General features: G+C 38.1%; 1 protein-coding gene across 1 annotated transcript in view; it reads left to right on the top strand.

Annotated features, from left to right (window-relative positions):
• The window catches only part of NKAIN3 (Na+/K+ transporting ATPase interacting 3), a 360,954-nt gene that overhangs the window by 321,671 nt on the left and 25,561 nt on the right, over positions 1-13,722 (top strand). The window contains exon 5 of the mRNA XM_012647907.1: positions 374-434. Coding sequence (XP_012503361.1) covers positions 374-434 — 61 coding nt within the window. The remainder of the gene's footprint in view (positions 1-373; positions 435-13,722) is intronic.

Here is a 13,722-nt window from a genome sequence, read left to right as displayed (position 1 = left end):
AACATTAAAATAGTTATATTATTAGTAATAATGAATACTAGTGCAAATTGCTCAAGAGTCAAAAAACAGTCAAAACTGCACATTCTGAATAATCTGTGAAGATTTTAAAACATAAGTACTGTAAGTCCCAAATCAAAATCTAAGTGAAATATCTAGAAATTCTTTTTCCTATTCCTGTGTACGTTTTAAAAAGCCAGTAAAGCTACACAGAAATGAAAAGACTCTTTTAAATCACAGCCTTATATAAAAATATTTTTTTCCTATTTCAAATTCTTAGAAGTTACTACTATGTATTCATTATCTATTGGATTATATTGTGTCTTTCTGGAATTTTGGCAAAGATTCTTAAAGTACATTTTTTTCTCCTTTGCAGTTGGTCGGTTTTGTGTATGCCTGTTATGTGATCAGTATTTCCATGGAAGAAGAAGACACCTGTAAGTACCCTTATATCTACCCGTGAGTTCATTTTGGGTAAGATATGGCTTCCAAAACTAATCATTTTGGAATCTAAAACTTTCATATTTGGAATCTAACATGATTTAACTCAGCATAGTAAAGTTATAATCAAAAGTTGACAGACTGAACTGCATCCCGATAAGGTGACACTAAATATTGAAACTCTCAATCCAAGTTGTGGGATCATGCACAGAGACTCAGAGTGTACAGATTGCCGTCATGTCATATCTTTGCAACCTTTCATCAGAGACCTAAATATTATGCTGAGTAGATAATCAGCAAGTGTTTTATCTATCAGCAGTTGTAAGGATACTAGTGGCAGAATTTCAAAGTCTGACTAATAGTAATAATATCAATACAACAATATATTATAGCAAGATCTGTGTGTATATAAACTAAATAAGATGCTATGAGGAAACTAAAAATCACAAGCTTCAAGGTGGAATGTAAAAAAAAAAAATACAAGAGATGCTAAAAAAGAATTAATAGGATGCTTAAAAGTTAAGCCATGTTTTAGCAGAACACCCAAATAAAAACCATACTTTGACCTGAAGTTATGTGATAGAGATTTAGCAACATAGGTCAACAAATGGCATTTATTGAGCACCCACTAATGGATAAAATACTCCTAGGCATAACCCTGTTATGAGCTCATGTAATACCAAAGAAAATTTTAATTTATTTTTTAAAAATGAATGATTTCAGATAAACAAACTGTACCTAACCAAACCAAAGATTTGGTTATATCATTGCATTACTGTTTGAATTGTAAAATGGACTCTAACAAATGAGACTAAGTAGCTAGCCATTTAACTTCTTTCTGTTAAATAAAACATAACTTCAAAGTGGTCTGATGAAAGCCCCATACCAAATAGATGCAATGCATGGTATATGAACTGGAATCCAGTCGACAATAGAATCTCCTCTCAATTTATGTGACCAAATGAAAGAAATATTAGACCCTGAGATTACACTTGTCAGGCAGTGAAAACACGCAAATGGATTGCATCATATATTTTATGCTTATTGGGGGATTTTTTTTTAAATGCTAGATAAGCCAAAAAGTTTTTGACACTTCAAAAGTGTAGTTGTAATGACAACACTTTTCACTTTGAAGTTAACTTCAAAAACTGTATTTTCAGGAGTCTTACTGGTAGTTCCGCAATCTAATGAAGTTAATGTACAAAAAGCAGCAGCATGCTTCCAAATCACAGCTAAGACAGGCCACACAGTCAAAAGCAATGGTTGAACATGAACTATTTTAATTGGAATTGGGACTTAAAGGAAGTTACTGGAATTAGAGCTGAATAAATACTTCAAAAAACCCTGATATATTGATAAGTTTCAGCTGAATCTTTTATAAAGCACTTTTGAATAGATATCATAAAAAAGGTCTTCTTTCTTTTCCTCCTCATTGAACTGGTTAGAGGCTCTTGAAAGATGCCAATGCACGGTCCTACATTACTGTGGGAGAAAAGGCAGATTAGTCAATAGTCTTCTTTTATCTAGTAGAATAAACATATAAAATACTTTTCCTAGAGACTTATGATGTCGAGTTAAACTGAGAAATGCAAAATAAGAGGCTCATTTAAATGGGTAAATGCTTTTTTTAATATTCTATCAGCCTTCTTTTTGAGTAATAATGTCAGTGTATATAGATTGTATTGCTACTAGAAGATAATTGCAATTCCATTGACTTTGATGTCTTTAATTAGCTTAAGTTTCTCTGTAGAAATCTCTGAATCAGCTATTTTAATACCCATCAAACTAGGATTGAAGCGGCTGCTAGCAGCCTATTCTATTAATCGTTTAATTTTAGTGTTTGTTATTAGGGCCATACATTAAGTTACTGAGAGACATCTGGATATAGTAGTTGTATTGCTATCAATTCAAACAATACTTAGAATCAGATCGAGCCTTGGGTGCTCAAAAGAAAGTACATATGACCAAAACCAAGCAATCATAAACCTTTAGTCTGATAGTTCTCAACTGAGGGTAATTTAACATTTTTTTCATTGAAAGAAGTAGAAATCAAAAGTGCAGATATAATTAAATTGTTCTAGGGTCTTCAGAAGGCAGATATGAGCAAAAAGGAATGTCTGAACCCAATTGCAATGATCTCATAGACTGGTAAAATTTGTGTCAACACTTAGCTTTAGGTGCAATAATGAACGGCCCTTTGCCTGTGACATTACCAACCCACTGCAAGGAAGACATGTCCTTTGAATTATTTTTCCAAAACATACACATAAAATAAGGAAACAATACTGGTAGCTTTCCAATTTGTCTAAGTATACTTCTGGAATGCTTATTCTGAAAATACGTCAGTTTTCTGGCAGACAACATATCATTTATAATTTTGATTCCTATTTGAACTAATGAAAATCTCTGCATTATTCAGAATGCAAAGCTAAGCTTCGTTCTTGGACTGAAAGCTGTCAGCTGGCCTTAAAAATTAATAACAGCCACCGCTTCTCTCCTCTGCACTGCCGAAGTGGATCTATGGGACTAACTTTTCAGACGGACGTTTCCGAAGGGTAATAAATGCTTGAGGAAACATTTATTTCCAGCCACCCATCTTCTGAGTTACCTCTCGGCCTCTTTTACTATTTCTTATAAAAATTATGATTGTAGGTCAAAGACAATGAAATAAAAAGCTCGTAAAAGGCAGAGTGCTAGGAGGGGTCAATGCTTTCCATCATTTGGTTTAATGAAAAAGCCTATTTGTATCGCTTCCTTTCATTTTTCATTTCTTTTTTTAAATATATCAATCTCTAAGAACACTTTTGAAAGATTGAAATCTTTAGTGTGGGGATGTGAAGCTTGAGTCTGGTGCCTGAGACCACTTGGCCACCCTGACACCCTGGAGACCAGATCTTTGGAATCTATAATCATAAAAAACTGTCAACATCTTATTTGTGAATCATCCACTGAAATGAATTTGCCAGCTTGTTACTACCTTGTCAGACTTACGAAAAACAATGTTTTTCATTCAAGGAAGTGAGGAGGCAAGGCACAATATGCTGAAAAATAGTGTTGTATAGACACCACCAGGCTTTTTCAGAGGGTCTGTTGATAGCACTACTCCTTCTGGTATTAGGTTGCAAGTTGCAACCGGACCATTTATTGGGGCTCACAAAGGCTAGTCTGGGTTGTCCATGTTGAATGATGGGAGAGAAAAATGTATTGAAAACCCTGTTTTTGAAAAGAAAATGTAGGTTCAATATTTCACACTGAGCAGCTCAAAATAGCTCTTTATACAATCATTTGGCCTTTGCTGGTGTACTTTTGAGGAACTTTTCACTGGAAGGAAGCATGACTATCAGAAAAACGTTCCGTATCTCTACTGTCCTAGAGGCACCCTGCTGGTCAGTGGTCAGGTATTTGCCCTTCTGCCCGTGAATGCCTTCTAAGAGGATAAGGTCATATTACCATAGTAATGATGTGAGTTGAAAATTTTTTAAAACTCTATCTCTTCCTAAGAATTTATGAGAGAAGTTAAAGGGAGAAAATTCAACTAGTTTGTTAATTTCCAAATATCCCTTCCTTGATTTAGAATGTGTGGAAAATCCTCAGAGAAGTAAAATGACCACAAGGTCGGGGACTGAGGGAAGGAAGCTGCAGAGGCCTGGATGATCCTCAGGATGGAAACTAGCCCACTGTTTTGCGCCCCTGGCAATGTACCGATATTCGAGGGTCAGAGCAGAGGACAATGTTGTGAGTCAAAGACAGAGAAATGTGCAGGACTAAGTAAGGGTGGTCCTGAAGCATAGTCAACATTTCAAAGCAGTCACCATGTTTTCCCAGTAAGCCATTAAGAATCTACCAGTTATTTTCTGTCAGTAACGGATTGGTTGCATGTAACTGTCCTAAAAGCTGATTTCTCAGTCAGCCTTACCAGAGCTCTGATCTAGAGCCTGAAACATTTCCCCTAATGTGCCAAGATGGCTCTGCAAAATAGCTACACAATTAATTACTAGCTAATCTTCCCCTTGGAATAGAAGATCTATGAGGGCAGGATCTTCATTTTGTTTCCTGATGTAACCCTATAGCTTAGAAAAAATGCCTTGCAAGCAGTATGTAATCAAGAAATGTTTGCTGAGTTTAGATTGTTAAATAAATTTTTTGGACCCAGCAACTCATTTTTAAAAAACCCCAAGGTTCTCAATCAAGTTTGATGAAATAATACTGCCTTATGTATAAAATTTAGTGAAATGTCTGATGCACTTGCAAATTGTGAGACAGGTGGAGGTCCTGCATTTATTTAATATAATTAGATGGATTTTTAGTAATTTTGAAGGTCAAGATATAGGGAGCTGGATTAAGCCTTCACTGTGCCACACATCAGAACAGCAGCTTGATTTTGGAAACTACTGGACAAGACATCTCAGAGAAAACAGGGACACGGAAGGTAGAATCATTCACAGGATGAGGCAAGCATTTGGGAGTGAACTCATCTGCAAAATATGGCCAAGGGGACAGTTGCTGTCAGAGAGTGAAGATTAGCATGGTGGTGGCCTCAGCCACCCCACACATGGGAAGGTCAGGCAGCACCAAATAGGATCCTAGCCACAGTGCTATGGTTGAAAGACAGGATTCCAGTCCTTGAGTAGGTTACCAAGACAGTCTTTCTCAAGAAAAATATCATAAGCACTCAAACACCCAAACCAGTGAACCAAGTGGGGACTCTCCCCAGGGACAAGATAGAGAAGACCTTTTACTAGAACCAGCTGCAAAGTCAGCACCAAACTCATAGTGAGGTGGAGCCCAGGCTGTGCTTATCTCACTAAACCAGGACTCATAATTCAGCCTGACCAGGGACTGTCTACAGCCTTATATTCTTCTCTGTTTTCCTGAATCCACCAAGTGCTTTTCACACCCAAGCCTTTGAAAGAGGCCCTTCTCTCTGTTGATTCACTAATTTATATACATCCTTCAGATTTCGGCTTAGCTGTCTCTTCACAAATTTGACCACTTTCCTCCCACCCTCCCCAGGCTAGGTTAAGGTACCTATGATATAGCATTATATGACTTCATTGCATGTTGTCCTTTTTCCTTGGAAACATTGAACACAACTGTAATTTTTTGAAGTCATGATATTTGCCAGGGCCAAACCCATGGCCTGACATAATGGGCACCCTATACAATTTTCAATGAGTGAATATTAAGTGAATCAACATATGAACAAATGGACTCAGTAGGATGATTAGGATTTCCGTTTCTTCCTTTTCTAGTCTCTATCTCCATTTACATAAATGATTCCTCTTCCCACAAACGGAAAACTTGGACATATTCCGTGACTATTCCCTCACCTCCCACACCCAGTCATCAAATGAAACATCTTCACCCCCTGTCTTAATTCTTTTGGGCTATTATAATAGAATATCATAGACTGGGTAGCTTATAAACAAAGAAAGTTACTTTGCACAGTTCTGTGTTGGGAAGTTTAAGATCAAGGTACCAGCAGGCTTGGTGTCTGGTGAGGGCCCATTGCTTGGTTCACAGATGGCCATATTCTTCTCACTGTGTTTTCACATGGCCAAGGGGACAAGGCAGCTCTCTGGGGCCTTTTTTATGAAGGCACTAATCCCAGTCATAAGGGCTTTGCCTCATACCTAATCACCTCCCAAAGACCTCATCTCCTACCACCATCACACTGGGATTACGTTTCAACATATGAATTTGGGGAGAACACAAGCATTGAGACCATAGCATCTCCCTTCAAGGAACTAACAACCCCTAAGTGTTCTTTAACATTCCCCTCGTAAACACCCTCTTCCCCATGTCTCAGCAGCCCCTGAGCATGTCTATCAACCTGTAATCAGCTTATTTTTAATTATTAATAACCACATCCCCCATTCACAGAAGGCGATCAAATCTTATCTACCCTAGGATCTCATGACCTGGCTGAGTATGCAGAACATCACGGGAAATGAGTGAATATTTATTGCACAAAATACATAGTATGGAAAATGCCCCGTGTCTTTACATTATTTCTCATATCTCTTTTTGCACTCCTTAAGAAAGTTTAAACTTCCCCTTCCCTATTCCATAAGGAAAAAATCTGATTAATTCAGAATAAGGTATAAATGGTTTGTGTCCTTGTATTCTCTGAATATTTTCCAGAGAAAACGTTTCACCTTATACTGTGTATTTATATTATCCGGAAATTTTTCAGAGAGAAAACACAGCCTGTTTTGACCAAAAATGGACATCAGCAAGCAGACAACTCCTATACCCAAGAGGACATTTTAATTTTCCATGTTTCCACTTGAAACTGGATGTTAGCAATTATTTAAATGAAAGTGGTCCTAACTCTGCCAATATCAAGCTCTGTGACCGTTGACAAATCACATCACCTTTTTGGGGCTCCCAAAGACACTCTGCAGCTGTAACACTGCAGTCCTATGGGTGATGCTCATGGATGGGGGTATTTCAAGGTGTGATCAGGCTCATCACGTTTTCTCCTTCATTAATTTGCAACCGGTCGACCTCAGAAGCTGTTTCCAAACATCCTGACCTCTGTGTTCCAGAGTTATAGTGATGGAGTGTGTTGCATCAGTCTCAGTCCTAAAACAAGCCCTCTACACAGTGCCTGCCCCACTCTGGAGGCAGAATTACACCTTTCTACTCCCTGCCTCAAACGAGTCGGAGCTCTCAGGTTCTGACTGTTACCAACGGCACCAGGCTGTGCAGCGTGTCCTTAAATTGAGAAGAGAGAATGAAGAATCTGCCGTCCAGATGGTACAGAATGGAAGATGAGGGCTTTGGGATCCAGATGTGATAATGAGAGAGCGGAGTAGCAAATAAAAAAAATCACACCCTCATGGCACCCTGCATGCACAGTGAGGGAAAGAAGGGGGCTGTAAGGATTTTATGAGGATCCTGTGGAATGGTTTTATGCTGGTTATTAGTGGTAAAATCTAGGAGCCCAGGGGAAGAGCAGCTGACAGCATTCTGCCAGGAACCCCGTGTTTCCATTTTATATCTAAATTCAATATTCCATTCCTAACCTCTCCTCCCACCCACCAAGCCGGCTCTGCCAGCCCCGCTGCAGGTATACTGACACCCCGCCTCTCCGTACGCTGCTTAGTGATGCCGAGAGCAGCACATGCCCCAATGCGTCCTACAATGTTTCAGATGAGCTGCCCACCCCGCCCAAGATCAGCGCTTTCTCCGGGTTCCATAAAAGTGAATTCTTTGAGCTCTCAGTGCCTTAGAGAACCCTACCCCCATTTTAGAGACCTTGGAGTCCCTGTCTTTGTTTTCAGGATAAGCGATGAAGGCCCAGAGGTGATGTGATTCCTGGCAGCCTTCTCTTCCGCCCTGCACCCTTGGCATTAAGACTCCATTGCTAAAACTTTGTCACAAAGAAAATGAGCCAGGAGGCATGGACTCCCTCAATCTTCCACGTGCTCTCTCCCACTGGAGCTGTCTAGTGTTATCCATCCATGATCATCATCTTCCTTACATGGAAAAAGCAGCCTCATTCTGTCCTGTGGCTTTCGTGGCATCTATGTCCATTCCCCCAGCTCTGTAGGCACCTTGCTCCCTTAATGATTCTCTTTTTCTCTCTCTCTCTCTCCACCCCCACTCACTCACACACACACCCAGTTTCTTCCTCTCACTGGGTCTTTTCCTTTAGCTTATAAACAAAGTCACATAAACCCGAAAAAGGAAAAAGAAATTGCCCTTGTTTCCCCTGCCGGCATGTATTTAACTTTCCTTCTCTACGCTCCTTCCCTCCATGTCCAAACTTCTCTGCAAAGTGGCCCAGACTGACAGCGCTCACGTCCTCATCCCCATTCGCTCTCATCCTCTGCTGTCAGGCCTCTGTCCTATGTCATCACTGAAAATGCTGTCTCAGAGGCCAGCAGGGACCTCCTAATTGTCCGGTTCTCTGAGATCTTATCAAGGTTCATTAGAATTGATGGCTTCAGTCACCGTCGACTGCTCCCTCCTTGAACATTCTCTCTTCTGGACTTCCAGGCAATCCCATCTCTTGAACAGCATGTGTTTTACCAACTAAAAATTATTTCATAAGACCTAGCGTGTGATAGATCAGTAAGGTGACTACAGTTTACCATAATCTCTTGTACACTTAAAAATAGCTAGAAGAGAATTATTCTAATGTTTCTGGCATAATGAAAAGACAAATATTTAAGGTGATGGATAGCCCAAGTACACTGGTTTGATCTTTACAAATTATACAAATGTATTATCACATATACCCCAAATTATGTACACCTAGTATGTATCAATTGGAAACAAATTATTTCTAAAATTCTTATACAAATTAAGGAGATTTCTGATGCAGACACAGGTAGCAAATTTTGAAGCACTTATTCCAGCTACTTTTGGAGTGATGATTTATCATTAAGTCCTTAAAATGTAAACTGGCCATCCCCAGTATACATTGTAGCTTATACTCACACTGTTATACTGAAGAATTTTAAGTAAGATCAGACAATAAAACAGAAGCATTTCAAAGTAATATTAGACAATGAAAGAGATGTTTATCCTTCTTAGGTAACAAAATGATACATAATATTCTCAAGAGCTGTAGTCTTGGACCAAATATTTAATAGTTCATGGAGATCTTATTTTATAATTCCTTTGAAGAAATGTCATAGAAATAACCAACAATAAAAGGTATATATGGAACACTCGTCTTCATGTTCTTTATACTAAGTACTTTACTGACCAAGAAAAAATATTAATTTAGTGTTCTTTTGGGGAGCAATATTTGAAACTGGAACCAAATGAGGTACTAGGAAATATTCACATGACTTGAATGCCAATATGAAAAAAGTAGGGGTGATTTGGTAAAAGCATTTGTCTCTCCTTCTAAGTTGCATGAGGTACAAAGTAATTTAATTATAAATTATGCTTAAGTTATACGTAACTAGCCTTTCTATTTTATCCACATTTTTCCCCATTTCCCGTTATTGTAAGAACAGAAAGTCTAGATGAGAGTTAATGGTGTATTCCAAGGACATCTTTCTTTGCCACAGTTCAATCAACTGCAAAACTTGCAATGTTTCCCAATCGTTATTCATTTAATGTCACCTTCAGAAATTTTGTGATATCTATGTCCAAGCTTGCGTCAGAGACTGGCTGGCTAATCATTAAACCCGTTTGTTCGTCCTTCTCCCAGGCACACAGCTATACCTTATATCCAGCCTCCATGCAATTAGGTGTCCCAAGAGATTGAATTCTAGACTGTGGGTCCCAGGCCTGACCCCTGAGTAACTTCTAGATGCGATTCCTCATGTTCTTTCCCTTTCTACCTGTTGGACACAGACCAGCATAGAAGCTTTGGAAGCCATGTGTTTAAAATGGTGAAGCCACAGTATCAAAGGAGCCTGGGTCGCTGACTTATTGCTTGGAGGAAAATTGACTGCATAACTTGAGAATAGGGCGGTGAGTGCCTTTGAGGCACAAGGCCCTGAGGAGTACCCCAGAAGGTCTATCAGGGAACTGCTCCTAGAAGGGGAGACCCCTGAGTAGAAATAGGCAGGAGTTTCCATGTCACTCCGGGGGAGTCGAACATTTCAGGCATGCAGCAAACATAGCAGTGACTCCCGTGCACCCGGGAAGGTCTCTTAGAGGAGACGACATCTAACCTAAGACCTAAAGGATGAAAAGGAGCCCTGAGGCAAAAGGCCAGCAGAGCATTCAGACAGAAGGAACAGCAAGTGCTCAGGGAATCACTTCCTGGCAGAGGCTTCCAGCCAAAACAAAGGCTTTCACTTCAAAAGAGGCTTCATACCAAATGCTCCTGAGGGTCAAAGAGGTGATCTGGGCTTCCCTGACCTGCTGACTTTCAAAAGAGTAGTGAATTAAGGGTAGGTTGTACCAGGGACTTCATTTTAAGCCCTGTATTGAGCAGGAGGGCTATGCAAAAAGAATGAAAAGCACACTGTTTTTTCACATGTGAGAAAAAGTACACAGCTTGGATTTAAGTTTCGTTTTCTTTCCCTTTTCTCTATATTTGCCTCATTTTCTATTCATTCACCTACATGTTTATTTGGAAAAGTAAATTAAATCTGTTTCTTTTTTACTTAAGGAAAACAAAGACTCTTACTTAGTAGTCTAAAGTTGAAGCCAGGGTCTCATAATGGCTGTGTTTTCCTGCTGAAAAAGTTGCAGGGAAACAGGAGACCAAAGCTGCTCCAGGACTTGCCTCTGTGCATTCTCTGATGTCCATGAGGAGGGTTTTTGCACAGAAAATTCTCTTTATATCTACTCTGGGTTTTATGCAATGTATGCAATTTCTTAAAGTGACAAATTTTTTTAAAATCTCTCTTTTTTTTAAGCTCTAAATGCTACATAGAACGTGTAGTGTTCTGTTTATAAATTTGGAAGTTTTAATAATCATTTTTGGGGGAAGCTTTCTTTTTATTGTGGTAAAATATACATAATGTAGTTTTAACATTTTTAAGTATACAATTCAGTGGCGTTAAGTACACTCACAATGTTGTCCAGCCATCACCACTATCTATTTCCAGAACTTTTTCATCATCCTAAACAGAATCTCTGTACCCATTAAACATTAACTCCTCATCCTCTCCTTTCCCCAGACTCTGGAAACCTCCGTTCTACTTTCTATCTCTATGAATTTATCTATTCCAGGACCTTATATAATTGGAATTACACAATATTTGTCCTTTTGTGTCTGGTTTATTTCACTTCCAATAATGTCTTCAAGTTTCATACCTAGTAATTATAGAATTTCATTCCTTTTTAAGGTTGAATAATATTCCATTGACCTTTCAATTACTATTTGATCTATTTAAATTCAATAGTCTACATTCCTGTAAATAAGCTGTTCCATTTACAACTTAAAGTTCCTTAAGCATTTAACCTGCATTCATGAATTCATTGTAATTATCATTCTTTTGAAGTCCTTCAAATATTTGTCCTAATAAATAAAACATTTACTGGTTTTTAAACTACTCTAGCAAATCTAATAAATCTAATAAAATAAGCTATATATAAATTAAATCTCAAATTTCTTTAAACATTACACAAATTTAATAAAATTTTCCCATGTCTTTCAAATCACAAAGGGAAAATTTATACTCAATTAAAATTTTGAATTGGTTTTACAGGGCGAATCTATCAAATCTAACATAATCCATCTGATTATGTTAAGAATGACAAAGATTTTACATACCAAGTAGACACAGATTATTCCAATGATTATAAAATCCTAATCTATACTTTATAGAACAGTATTAACCCTATATGAGAGTGGCTTGCTTTGTTCTCTCTCTAGTCAATTTCCTATGTTAGAAATGCACTTTTCCAATAAATAAGCATCTCAAACAACTGAAGTTGCTACATGTTCAGGACTTTTCATCTGGGAAGCAGCACCTAAATTCCAAGGGGATTGTATAACTTTCCGCTAATGGATTTAAAGAGCTTCTTTTATTATAGTTGTTGGAACAAGTGGAAATCTTATTCCGTATCTTTCAAATGCAATTAATCTAGCAGCCCACAACACAGACTCAGATGACATTAGATTTGAGCAGAGAGAAGACTTCACTCCTTTTAAGAGTCTCTTCCTGATTGGCTTTATACTTGTTAGCTCTTTAAAACACTTTAATGTCTTCCTATCTAGCTTGACAGACCTTTGTTGACATTCCATTTGTTTCTTTTAAACATATCACCAGATGGAATCCTGTATTCTTTCTATACTCTAGGTTGCCAATTCTTGTAGATATTTAAATGTTTGATTGGGGCTGCATTTCTCTCACAAATTTTTTTGTCCTGAGGTTATTCACCTGTCCAAATCCAAAAGTATTTATAGTCTAGATCAGTCCAATGTATTAATTTTAGATCTTTAAACAAGCTTAAATAGCTAATTTTTCATTGATGTATTGATTCATTCATTCAAGAAATAGTTATTGAGAGACTTCTTTGAATTAAACCACAAAGACACAGAGATGAATAAAACTTAGTCCCTTTCCCAGGAGATCTTACATTCTAATAAGTGAGCCCGGTGTGTAAATAATTACAGAAGAGTAAAATGCAGATAAAGGTCTGTGTAAAGTGAACCAGATGCACAGAAAAAGTAAGCATAAGCTAGTTGTGTCTCAAGGCATCAGGCATGGCTGCTCAGAGCATGTGAGCATGGTCTTCTATGAAAAATATCACATCACCACCAAGGGAACAAAGAAAAGTCATCTTAGATACCAGGAAAAATATGTCCTAAACCACAAAAGCTTGGAAAAACCATAGAATATTCAGAAAAACCTGTGGAAAATCCGGATCACTCAGGAAATCATGAGTAGCTGGATATGTTCTGTTACTTAAGTGAATGGTGGGTCAGTCTTTGAGGGACCTTGGATTCTGTTTTATACCAGTGACTTCCAACCTATTTCATATTTGGCACTCACAGACAAGGCGAACATTTATAGGCATCCAGTGGTAAAGAAATTACTCATCTCCCAGCAAGAAATGACCAGCTAGCCAGAGGGCTAGCTACCCCAGCCTCATTCAGTGCGCGTGTGCACACACACACACACACACACACACGCCTGGGAATGGGGACTCAATATCTTGTCACATCTGTCCCCACTTAGGCCACACCATTTGGGATGCTCTGCTGGATGATGTGGGGCCAATGAATGGATTCAATCTTGGGAACGATATGATGGGATTCAATTTTCTTTGAACAGTAATTCATAGAAAAACAAAAGTATTTATAAAAGAGATCTCGGGGGGGGGAGGAAAAATAAGAAATCTCAGTGAAGAAATGGCATTTTAGACGGAGATTGTCCTAGTAAAGGGAGAAACGAAAGTAATAATAGGGGCTATAAAAAAAGAAAATAATATTTCACAAGGGAAATGTCCAAAATTGTGGAAGCAGACAGTAAAAAGGAATTATAGAGAGACTTCAAAGCCAGTAAGTATTTGTTACTTGATTTAGAGAGCAAAGTAAAATATTGGTTAGACTTAAACAAAAATGATAAAAATACATTGAGGACAAAAACTGGATAACTAAGAAAAAAGTATGTAGGAAAAGAATCTGTCTAAAGCTCCTTGGACAAATTCTCAGAACTGTTTTAATCCTCATCCCTCTCTGAACATGACTCTTCCTCTCAGCCATTCTATTCTACTTCATTGACTCCAAAGAGATTTTGGAAATTCGTTGTTCAATTATATAAATATTATATATGCTACTAAAGATTTTAAAGTGGAAGAAACAGCACTGTTTATGGGACACATCTGATTCCAGAGAGATCTGGACTCTCAAAA

Source organism: Propithecus coquereli, unplaced genomic scaffold (genome assembly GCF_000956105.1).
Source record: "Propithecus coquereli isolate 6110/MARCELLA unplaced genomic scaffold, Pcoq_1.0 Scaffold277, whole genome shotgun sequence".
Classification (NCBI taxonomy): Eukaryota; Metazoa; Chordata; class Mammalia; order Primates; family Indriidae; genus Propithecus; species Propithecus coquereli.
The sequence above is the reverse complement of the archived record's forward strand: the minus strand, read 5'-3'. Positions and strand labels throughout refer to the sequence as shown.